Below are 12,462 nucleotides of genomic sequence, written 5' to 3' on the forward strand. Positions count from 1 at the left end.
CCACCAGGTCACTGCTTCAGATTCATCCTAGCTTGTGTTAAAGTAAGGAGCTCCTAGAGGCCCTAACTGGGATCAGAGTCTCCTTGTGCTGGGCGTGATGCACAAACATAGTGAGAGGCTGTCCCAGTTTGCTTACCGCTCAAGGCCCCGCTCCTGCAATCACTTACGCGTGTGTTTAGCTCTCCTACTGCGAGTAGCCCCAGTGATTTCAATGTGTTTGCAGGAATGGGACCTAAATGGACAAAGGGTGGAGGAGAAATAGGTCTGACGAGGTGATATGATCCCTTCTGCTTTTAAACTCCACAAAACAGAGGCACGGGGATGTGAAGGAACCCAGGCCTTCTGAGTCTCAGTACAGTGCCCCAGACACTGGACCATGCTGCCGACCCATGATATTATCATCATAGCTGGCATTAAATGGCACCCTTGTAGCTAGTCTAAGCAGAGAGGTCACAGGCTGGTTAGGCACAGAGGGTGAACTAACCTGTTGGGCCAGATCCTCAGTTGGTGCCAACTGGAGTAGCTATGCCAGTTTACACCAGCTCAGGATCTGACCCCTGATGTCTAGAAGTATCGCTCTAGATCAGGGTAGAGGCACATTGTTGAGGAGTGGTGATGATGGGGAAGGAATCGCTGCTTCCCCATGTGCTGAATCTGATCTGTAGGTGAACAGAAGACTGCATTCTCCAGGGATGTCAATTTAGCACCCTTGACAAGCAATGAATTCACTTAGAAAATTTTGGCCAGAGTAGAGGGATTGAATACCATGCTCCAAGGGTCAATCACACACTTTTTGGGCTGTATTTTGTATTCAAGAGGATAATTGCATTCATTAGAATATTCTCGTTAGATGAAAGTACTCTATTATTGGCATTCGCCATCAAGAATATAAACTTTGTGCAGAAGTCTGGATCCAGCAGCTTTTACTGTGCCTTGTCTTATACATTATCATTATTACCTAGTATATGTTTATTTGCATGGCACGGGTACCTACAGAATATGGGTGACAGGAAGGGATGGAGGACTCATTGCAGGGGGAGATGCTTGGAGATTGGGGCCCCACGATAAACACCCAAACTGTGCGGGTGCTTTGCTGAACCACAATAATTCTGAGGTCCTGATAACTATGGTAGGCCTCAATTCAGCAAAACACGTAAGAGTATAGTTAGGTTTAAGCACGTGTCCTAATCTCATTGATTTCAATGGCACTTCAGCATGTGCTTAGCTGAATAGGGGTGGATTTAAGCCTGTGCTTAAACTAAGGCACATGTGTAAGAGTTTTGCTAAATTGGGGCACTAATCAGAATGTATGTCCCAATGCTACAGAGCACCGGACTCCTGTCTTTGTGAAGAATTGACCCTTGGGGGGGAAATGTAAATTTTGCCCTGTGATGTTTTTAATTAAAGGAACAATTTTTAAAATTTATTTTCAGACGTGTCCAAAGATTGACTTCTCTCCACCTCACAAAAGAACTTTTTCCTCTCGGATGATTTATAATCTTACTGGGCATGATGTGGAAACGTACCTTCTAGCAACTGCCAAGGATTTCCTCCAGAAAAGGTCAAGCATACAATTATTTCTTCTCTTTCTCTTTGTCCTCTGTATCACTGGCCAGTGGCTTCTTATGTGTCTGATTCCCCTTTAGGAAGGCAGCCATTTTATATTCATTTTCATGTTGCTTATTGAGATAGGCACAAGGTGGTTACTTTAAAGTGTGGTGGGACTCCATGCTGGCTGCACTGAGTACTCTGCTAAGGCAGGCGTGCATGTGTCTTAAAACATATACATAACTACTGAAAGGTGCAGCTGTAATGGGCACCCTTCCCCCTTTACTCTGATGGATTTTGAAGAAAAGCCTTTGTCCAATATAGAAACTTAAGGAAAGAAATCTGGCAGAATACCCAGTTAAGCAAGACTTCTACAGAGATTGTGCACCTAAATGCTCATTCAACACAGAATCTAAGTGGGTGCTTCATTTCAAATGTGTGCTTCAGTCCATTGAAGTTAAGATTAAGTACATGCTTAAGCCGCTTTGCTAAATCAGTGCCTTATGCTATCCGGTGCTGTTTAGCACCGGGTTTGCGTGTGTAAAGTGCTAAAGTGCAAAATTAAATGTTAAATTAATTAAGGGAAAACCTACTCTCCATACTGATTGAAAGGGAACTGTTCACCTTCCATGCAAATCTTCCACAAATGTGGAATTGTACCACTAAAGAGGGTAGAAAAATAGCATGACTCTGCAGCAACCAAAATGCCTTTCAGAATCGTGTCTGTCGACACAGATCAGGACTTATCTGAATTGTTGTCTTTTTACTTTCTTTTCAAAAGTAAAGGCTCCTGCAGCAGTGTTAACTGGGCCACACTACAAACACTGGCCCAAATCCTGTTCTCACCTGCACCTGTGTGCAGGGCCGCCCAGAGGATTCAGGGGGCCTGGGGCAAAGTGGGGGAGCAGACATAAAAAAAGGCACCACCCGCTGTGGAGCTTGTACTCACCTGGCGGCGCTCCGAGTCTGCGGAAGCGGCGGGTCCTTCACTCGCTCCATGTCTTCGGGAGCAGTGAAGGACCCGCCGCCGAAGACCCGGACCGCTGCCGGGTGAGTAGCCAAGGAAAGGATTCTCGGCCAAGGCTCGCGGGGTCCCTGTGGGGCCTGGGGCAAATTGCCCCAATTGCCCCCCCCTCCCCGGGCGGCCCTGCCTGTGTGAATCCAGGGTGAGGCCTGTGATGATCATTCATTGTACAGTGCCTGTAAGCCCCACGAGAAATTGACGCACCTCCAGTGACTTCAGCGGAACTAATGCCGTTCACACCTGCCAAGGATCTAGCCCGGGATCTTTCCAATGACAATAATGCATTTTGCTGTATTGTTTACCATGCAGATATGGCGGCTGGAGCTTTGGGTTGCCTTTGACTACTGACCTCAAGTTTGATATACGCCCAGTGCCTGCAGACAGAACACTAACTAAGGTAATGAATGCCTCCTGCTGCAATGCAGGAGTGCCGAGTGGGTAGGCGCCTGAAACGTCCATTGCTAAATGAAGGTGAAGCAAGATTAATGTCCTTGTGTGTTTTAGGGGCATTACTGAGTAAGCACAGAACTCCTTTAGATTACCATTAACACAAAGGAAATTCAATGAAAGAGAATGAAGGAGGGAAAAAGAAATTGAAGGAGCTGGATTCACCTCCACTGGTGAAGGGAGGGACACTGTGCCCCTCAGCTCCCCCTAACTCTGTTACTCTTGCTGCATCCATTACCTGCACCACCCAGAGCCCAGTTCTTCACTTCCACAGGCCCTGACTCTCCCCAGCCACTGCGGCTTTGCTCCAGTAACAACTCACCTAGCCTAGCCTCCCCAGGACTCCTGTCCTCTCCTCCCGCCTCTCCCCCATTCCCTCACTCTGCATCGTCTCCGCCAGGGCACCTCTGCGGCACAGTAGGTGCACCCAGGGGATCCAGAATGACAGCAAGAGTGCCCTCGAGCGGGGTCTTTCAGTGCTGCTCAAGCCATTATATCCTGCCATCTAGCAGTGCCAGTCAGGCACCGTGATTCAGTTCTAGACTGCTCACACACCATGGTATGAGGGCGAGCTGGGGTTTCTCCTCCCAGTAACAAAAGCAGTCCCTGGGCTTTGCCCAGGAAACCCTCTTCTCCCCTCAGCTCTACCCTGGTCATCGATCAAACTCCTATGCAGACTTTCCACGCCTCATATTAAAAAGCCTTGTTTGGCCTTCACTTGAACTGCTCTGGGCAGTTTGCCCCATAGTGTGCTAGTGCACTGGCATTACAAATACAACTGTGTTAGTCCTTTTAAATCAACCGTTGCTGCAGATAACGAATGACCTGCCTCCTAGAATACTACCTAGCAGAGTGCCAGATGCGTCTCTCTTAAGCGCATCAGTGAGCTCACATGAGTAGACCCATAGACTCCTCGCTGGGTGAGGAACTGCTCACCAGTGTGAGTAAAGGGGGCACAATCTGAGCAGTAGTGTAGAGTCATTTGTACTTAGTCATGGGGCTGCTTGTTTTTTAATGTAGCAAGACAGAGAAGACCAACTGAATATTGGGCTATTTCAAGAAATACGGTAATCTTTTCTGGATTGCATGCAGGTGGTAAATCCATCCCGACATCGGCAGCTTGCATAGGCCAATGAACTAAAAATTGTCTCAGTTTCCTTCCCTTATTTTGCTTGTCCCTATCTTCTCTTTTCTCCATCTTCCCTCTCTTAGTCATTATGGGTGTTACTAGTTGTATTCTTTCCTACCTACCCGTGAGGGGCAAAGCCATGCTAACAACACCATCTGCCCTTTGATGGACCCTCACTGCAGCCGGCTTGTTTCTTTAGTGCACTCAGATTTACCCATTGTGCTTCCTCATCTCTGTAAAAACGTTGTAACAAGTATAAATCGGCATAAAAAATCCATGGTTGGACTCTGAAATAAAAGAAGCACAGTATGAGAACTGTCAAGATCCGGTAAATTCATGTACATCCTCGTAGCCATGACAGTGTTCCTTTAAGCGCAGTTCTGCTCTGAGATGTGGCTTCATAAAAAATGGAATTGTGCGGTTTCATAGAGTTCATTGTCTCAGTAACTTTCAGAGCAAACCGCTCAGCTTGCAGGTAAAAAGATGCTTTTATCTAACCGCCAGCCCATCAGCGTCAGCCAGCAATCTGAGAGTTAGTGCTGTTTGTTGTTATTCGTCTTGCGGTAACACTTTGAGACCCCAGTCCGGTATTGGAATCTCATTGGCCTGGGCAAAGACTCCCAAAGAGTTTACAATCTAAGTGTAAGATGAGACAACCCAGGCTGGGTCATTCATCATCCCCAGCAGCCCCAATTCAGCTGTAGATCAAGTGCAGTTGAGATGTACAATGATCTTAGAGGTTTGTACTGCTGTTTATCACCGGGATATCTGGGCGCCTTCCATGTAAAATCAACAGCAAAGTCCTTAGTGGACTTCATGGAGTCTCTGGCATGTCTCATAAAAGCTCTGCTTGGGGTAAAGGTGGTGGGTTTGTTATGTTTGGTTGTTTTTTTGTAGGGTTTTAGGAGTAGAAAGGGGCACCATCTCTAGGTAAAGACTCTGCAGTTGGAATGTTGACCGCCATCCTGCACCGAACCCTCCATACATGGACACCTGAAGTTGTTGTGGGTCTGTGCAGAGCTCACTGTAGGATCTGGGTCCTTGTTAACAGTTCTGGTGATAGGGCACAAGCCAGCTCCCTTTTCCCATAGCAGTATTGGCTCTGCAGGGCTAATGGGAGTAAAAAAACATACATGTGTCGCTAACATAAGCAGATAGAAAGTGTAGTACACAAAGTGTAAATTCCATATTCCATTCTCCCTTCAGTTCCTCTGAATTTATACCAGTGTAATTGAGAGCAGAATTTATCACAGGGGGCACAGTTGTTAAATAACAAGGTGCTGTTTTCACAGTGTTTTCTACCCTGGAACAATTAGGTGCCCAGTGGGCACTTCACTTAAATATGCCTCTTTGCAAATACCAGCCACTGACATTACTGAAAAGCAAAAGCACCGATTGTGGAAAAGCAAAGTGTCAGTATTCTTAATGCCCCAGGCACCATTAACATAAACCATTAGCAACTGGCATGTCTTTCGGATCTATCTGAAGGCAACTGGACTAGATCTTATAGAAGTCAATGGAACTAGTCATATGCTTAGGTGCATTGTAGGATCCTGGCTAATGCACTCAGAATCTTGCATGATTGAGTCGCTGGCCCGTAATTTGTAGATGGCCCAGCTTTAGCAAATGTTTTTACTGCTACTGTTTTTAGTATGAGTTACGGATGCATTCATTTGTCCAAATGGAAGAAATCGCTGTTCTTGGTAATGAGTTTCTGCCTGTTTTTGTTTCCCAATCGAGTACAGGTGTGGTATAATCCAGAGGGGTATCACAGCCTTCCAGCCTACCTCAACAGCCTCAACAACTTCATTCTTAGAGCGAACATGCCGAAAAACGAGTCTTCCAAATACGGTAGGTGCTAACCAATCCTGGACGCTGCTCATGCTGCCCCATGTGAAGGGAGCCCACTTCTCTATCTGTAGAGAGAAGACTATAATGGGTGGGCCAGATTCACTCCTGGTGTAAAATGGAGCTGTGTCAATTTAAACTAGAAGGAAACTTATACCCTGGATGAAATTTTGGCCCCACTAAAGTCAGTGGTGAAACGTCCATTGACTTCAGTGGGGCCATGTCTGCTAATGTTGATTCAATTCAATTTCCTTTAAAGTGTGTCAATATTTCACATGTCTATTTCTAGGAACAGGAGAGGGGACCAGGTAAAACCTTAAAAATAGGCTTTTCTTCTCCCACAAGCAGCAAGGCCTTCGGCCTAGTATTGACTTCCACCTCAGCATCGAGATGGCTGACTGTAAAGATGTGACATTTCTATGCAAAGAAAGGCTACTTTAGATTGCTTCCAGTGGTGTGTTAGATTTAATGTTTTTCTCCCGCTGAGCTGTCTGTTGTTGGCCTTGTGGTAATTAAAGCATTTTATTTTACAGGTGTATACACTGGAGGGAGGGATACAAAAATATTCTCACAAATCTGAAGTAGTTTCTCTGCATCATGTGGTGTATATACCGAATGCAGGGTGGTGAAGTGGAATGTAAAGATTTATCAGCATTCATTTGGAATGATCTGCTTAGCTTTGCCTCACTGATGTCATGCAGCATCCCAAATTCATGCTGATAAACCTTCATACTCTACTCCACTGTTTGTTCCATCCATATTACGTGTATAATACAGGCATACTGGTGTTTGCCTGTGGCCAGGTCTACACTACAGACTTCTCCTGGCATACTCTGTATAACTCTCATAGTCAACAAAGAGGTGTTTTTACCAGTGTATAGCTTGTTCCACTCATGGGGCGGGGCTTTACTACTTTGGTAAAAGTGCCGATTTGTCGAGATAGCTATATCCACAGTAGGAGCGCTTTGCCAGCATAGCATAACCATATTGCTATACCAGTAAAACATGCCTAGTGTCAATACAGCCTGTATCTATAGATTGAGAGTAGAAAGTCTTATATTCGATTATAGGGCCTGACAAGAGTTCAGAACTCACCTATCAAGTGACTTGCTTCAGCAAACACCGTCCGTTCTGCCACATTCTAGTCTCTCCTGACCTCTCTCATGTCAGATGGCTTGTGTTCCTGCTGAAGGATCACACTCAGAGGAAACTGTCTGGAAGGTCATTTTGCTTGTCAACATAAAGCTCTTTATTTATGGATGCATTAGAAGGTAAATCCAACAGAGAAGGAAGGCCTGTTTGAAGCTCTAGGCCTCCTTGACAATAATTAAAAACATGACTACTATTATAATGATGTATTATGTGTATTAGCACAGCTCATAGGAGCCAGAGACTAGGGCCCCATTGTGCTAGGTGCTGTACAAATGCAGCACAAAAAGATGGCCTCGTCCCCAAGGGGCTTACACTCTAATATAATCCTAAGTAGAAAGGCAAAACATCTGCTTAGTTTTCTTTCCCCATCACCACATAATAATCACCAGCCAGCTTTCACATGGCCAACTCCCTCAGCACTCATCTTCTCGCCAAGCAAAACCAACTCCCCGGCGCACAGCCACCTCCGCCATACCTGAAACACCCGCCCTCTCGGGTCAGCGGGGCCCAGCTATTTCACACTCAGTGTGGGAGCAAATCCCCAAGTGGGAAGGGCCTAGCTGGCAGCCCCCTTTTTTAAATACAGATGGGCTCCAGCTCCTCTCTGCTGCAGCAGTATGGCACAGAGCCATGGGCCATCTCCCCAGCAGGACGGTCCCAGACCAACTTAGCCCTGGTCTACACTGGGGGGGGAGAGATCAACGTAAGATACGCAACTTCAGCTACGAGAATAGCGTAGCTGAAGTCAATGTATTTAGGTCGACTTACTGCACCATCTTCATGGCACTGAGTCGACTGCTGCCACTCCCCCGTCGACTCCACTTGCGCCTCTCGTGGCGGTGGAGTACCGGAGTCGACGAGAGAGTGCTCGGGGATCGATTTATCGCGTCTAGACTAGACGTGATAAATCGACCCCTGATAGATTGATCGTTAGCCACCGATCCGGCGGGTAGTGTAGACCTGCCCTTAGTTGTCAAGGGGTTCATCCTGGCCATGGAGAGAGAGTGCGGTGATATGCTGGGGAAGATTCTCCTCCCCAATCATCAGTGAGCTACTCAAGCTGAGCTGAGTATTCCACCAGCAGTGCTTACTCATCAAGCCTTATCCAAAATACAGAGTGGCCCGTGCCATGAGTGGGAATGGGCAGACACAGTCAGAGGGTCCCCCACAAATGTACCTTTCAACATGCCGAGGCCCCAGCATGGGACATGGGGTGAGACCCCAAATGAGGGACACACAACTTGTTTGAGCAGGAAACCCAAAGTGCTGCAGGATCTGTCCCTTTAACATGAACAAATATCTGCCACCCCAGCGTCACCATTCTTTATTTCTAGTTTACATAATTTTCAGCACTAAAAGTACGGGCATGCCGAATTTATGTGGAAAACAGGTAACTCTGGGACTAAAATGAGTGACATCCTTCAAAATGAAGGACAGTTGAGACATATTTCCCAAACTGGTCTTCTGCTTGGGGAGCCATTTTATTCTAATCTGTCCCCGAGCTTTCTGGAGATGGCCTTTTATGTTTGTTAGAGCAGGTCAAAACTCAAAATGTCTGTTTCAGGGGAAATTCTAACACTGTGAAATTTGTTTTCATTCTGGATTATAATGAAACCCAAAACAATTTCCTGTGAAATGAACTTTTCCAACACTCATTTTTTTTTTTCAAAATTTTTATCAGGCCAATTGAATTACTTTGTTCTGATTTTGACTTTTTTATTTTAAATTATGTTAAAATGTATAATGTAAAATAAACTGTAAACCAAAAAGTCGCTTTGAAATGAAAAAATCGAAACCTTCCCTTCTGGAAAGTTCGAGCTTTGTTTCAGCCTTTTCCCCCTTGAAACAAAATTTCAATGAGATTGACACATTCCCATGGAAAGTTTCGAGTTTGACAAAATGGCATTTTCTGATGGAAATATGTTCTGTTGGAATTTATTTGAACAGCTCTAACATTTTCACTGCATCTAGCCAGTTCTGGGTGTCCTTGGAAACAAATGAATGATAACAAATGACCAGATTGATAATTCCCAGGTCCCTCTAAGGAATCTGTACTCAGTATAGGGAAAATAAATGAATTGATGAGTAAAGCTTAACAACACTTGTGTAAACTGGTCTGAAGTACAACTGAAGAGACCCTTCTCTGCAGTAGTTTACTGGCGACCGAAAGCCATTTGTTGCTGTGACAAATAAATGACAGTTTAAGAACCATTGAAATGGCCAGATAAAAGCACACTCATTTCAGCAATTTGAAAGAGGTGCCAATCCTGCTTTTGAGGTTTGACTTAAACTTCATATATTTAAAAAAAGAAACACACAAAAGGAGCTTTTTGCCCTGTCACCAAGCAAATCATAATAGCTTTCGACTTATGTATACTGGGCTTCCTTCTCTCCATCCCCCCGAAAAAAGAAGTATTGAAATGGAAATTTTGACTTCTAGCCTAAGCTGCAGTGAAGGAAAAATGGCTTTATTCTGCAGCATTAACAGATTAGTCAGACTGGATCACCTTTATTTTTTACAGAAGGAAAACATTTTCTAGTTGTTTGTACATCGTTATTAGCAACTGGAGATTTTCATTGTATCCCTCAAGAAAAATATTGCTCTCGAATGACACCTCTTTTGTTTTCCTTAAAATGAACCACAGACCAAATCCCACCATTTCATGTGTTTCAATGATACAGACTGAATATAGCACATAAAACGGAGGCCAGCATCTTTATACAGCATTATAAATTTAGGCACCGAATTGGAAGGCGCCTGATTTTCAGAGATATTGAGGGTTTTAAGGTCAGGTTTGACGAAGCCCTGGCTGGGATGATTTAGTTGGGGATTGGTCCTGCTTTGAGCAGGGGGTTGGACTAGATGACCTCCTGAGGTCCCTTCCAACCCTGATATTCTATGATTCTATGGTTCTACTCTCACCTCCCTTTGAATTTAACAGCAACTGTGGGTTTTTTTCCAGCACACTCTGAGAATCAGGCCACTTAGGTGACTAAATATGGATTTAGTTGCATAATTTTAGGCATTTAAAATTTGAAAATTTTAGCCTAGCCTCTTCCAGGTCCAAAAAATCATGGAAGCTGGTCCCCTCTTCCATAGAACTTCACTGAAGCTTAGAACTGATCCACTGGGCTTCAGTAGAGTCCCTCTTTGTATTGTATTATGCTGCAGAAGTCTAGAGAAAAGAAGCCGTAATGAGACTCATAAAAATCCATCCCCATAAAATAATATTCGCTAGGGGCTGATGCCACAGATGGCTCATCAAGGGCACAGCTCCCACCCTAGGGCATGGAGGCTGTAGAATGTGTAAAGCGACATCCTGCAGCTATGCGGAGTCCTCTTTGCCTTGGCAACCGAAAGCAGCTTCCACCACTGCACGGCCTAAGATGCTCATTATTTCCATGGAAATAATGGCCTGTCTGCATGGCCATTGACACCAGTATGAAGTGAGTGTTAAATGCTGCCAAATGGGAGGGAAACGTTTTGCACCAGTTTTGCTCTTACTGTACGCGGGTGTAAATGACAACTTGGGGTGCAAAGCAGTGGAGAATCAGGCCTGGAGTCTTATTATGACTGGATCAGGCCTCTGAAGACATTGCTGTGACAATCACAAATGTTGCTGATTCTTTTGTGGGTTTTGTACAAATATGTTTGCTCGAAATCAGTAATCATGAAAACAAGTAATTGTACGTGTTATGGAGAAACAGAGAGGAGAACTCTTGGTCATTTTTCTTCTTCATACAATTTTTTTTTAAAATGTGACTACCTCTGGCATGAATCTGAGCATGATTTGGCCAAGAAATAACCTTTGCATGAACTCCACAGCTCTTATAAAAACATGTCAATTAACTTTTCATTCCCAGCATCAGTGTTTCTAATCTATTTAAAGGGCTCCCCCCAGTGGCTAATGTAACATGTGACGTTTTTCTCCCAGAGGAACTCGACATTCTTCTCTCAAAACAGGCTATTAACACGCAGATATTGATCTGCAATAATACAGGGCCTATTCTGATTTATCCCAAAACACCTTTACAGCACTCTGCTAGTGTAAAAGGAGTCTTAGTATAAGTGAGAATAATGGCCATAGACTCTTGGATAAAATAGTTGACTTTGGTAAGGTTATAGGTTCTAATCCATTTATGATTGTCCTTGCACTCCTGGAATATTTTTTATCTCAGTGCAGTGGATAAATAGATTCTCATTGCTTCTAAACCGAGCAAAAGCCCTTCATATGTGATATAGCCCATATCCAGGGCTAGATGCTGGCTTTGGAAGGGAAGTGTTTAAACCAAACATTTTGGCAGATCTGGTAAGAGAATTCCTGCCTGCCACCCTCTGACATTTAATTGTCACGGACCTCATTTTATGAATCTGATTGGGAAAGACCTGAGTTTCACACAGGGCTGAAACCAATAGTCAGACTAATATCTGTAGGCTGGCTGTTTCTTTTGCTCCAGGTGCTTCTTTCTAGCTTCACAAGCCAGAACTGTTACGTTTACATTTTCTCATCAGAAAATATACTGATTGCTTTCCTAACCACAAACAGTGTTATCTGAAGCTTATTCCGGTGTCTGCTGGAAGGCTGGAGACCCAGTGGAGAATGTGAAAGATGATTCCACACTGAGTTATCCAAGATAATACTTATCAAATATGGGGCAGCTCATCAAAAATGAGCAAAAGTATGTCATAGAATTACAAGAGCTGCCTATCACTATAGTACATACTTAGTGATAGTGGTACTAATAGGGAGAGGGCTGTTCTAGTGATCACCTGACTTGTAACAGGTGAGTTAAAATCCTGACTCTGATACCAACTCCTGTGGTGGCCTTGGCGTGTCACTCAACCTCTCTGCCCTTGTCTTCCCCTGCTTTGAAATGGGGATAATGCTGACTTACAGTGTACAGTACCACACTAGTATCAGAGCGGTAGCCGTGTTAGTCTGGATCTATAAAAAGCGACAAAGAGTCCTGTGGCACCTTATAGACTAACAGACATATTGGAGCATAAGCTTTCATAGGTGAATACCCCGTCTGATGAAGTGGGCATTCACCCACGAAAGCTTATGCTCCAATACGTCTGTTAGTCTATAAGGTGCCACAGGACTCAGTACCACACTAGAGTGTACTGAGGCTTAATTAATGGTAGCAAGGACCCTTGGTTTGACTGAGTGCTCTTGGAAATCACTGGGTCAGGCCCAGAGTTATGCTTTTGCAATTCTCAGCTGAGGACTTCAAGTTGGAATGGGGCCACTGGAAAAGGACTATTAAATAACTCTTTGTGCCAACATAGGATGGTGTTCTTTGCAGGGACAAA

The 12,462-nt window shown here is 44.5% G+C and overlaps 1 protein-coding gene across 1 annotated transcript in view; it reads left to right on the forward strand.

The window, feature by feature from the left end:
• ABCA12 (ATP binding cassette subfamily A member 12) overlaps positions 1 to 12,462 on the forward strand; it is a 132,721-nt gene that overhangs the window by 96,342 nt on the left and 23,917 nt on the right. The window contains exons 38-40 of the mRNA XM_054044866.1: positions 1,434 to 1,561; positions 2,882 to 2,969; positions 5,894 to 5,999. Coding sequence (XP_053900841.1) covers positions 1,434 to 1,561; positions 2,882 to 2,969; positions 5,894 to 5,999 — 322 coding nt within the window. The remainder of the gene's footprint in view (positions 1 to 1,433; positions 1,562 to 2,881; positions 2,970 to 5,893; positions 6,000 to 12,462) is intronic.

The sequence above is a fragment of the Malaclemys terrapin genome, chromosome 11 (genome assembly GCF_027887155.1).
Source record: "Malaclemys terrapin pileata isolate rMalTer1 chromosome 11, rMalTer1.hap1, whole genome shotgun sequence".
In the NCBI taxonomy this organism is placed as follows: Eukaryota; Metazoa; Chordata; order Testudines; family Emydidae; genus Malaclemys; species Malaclemys terrapin.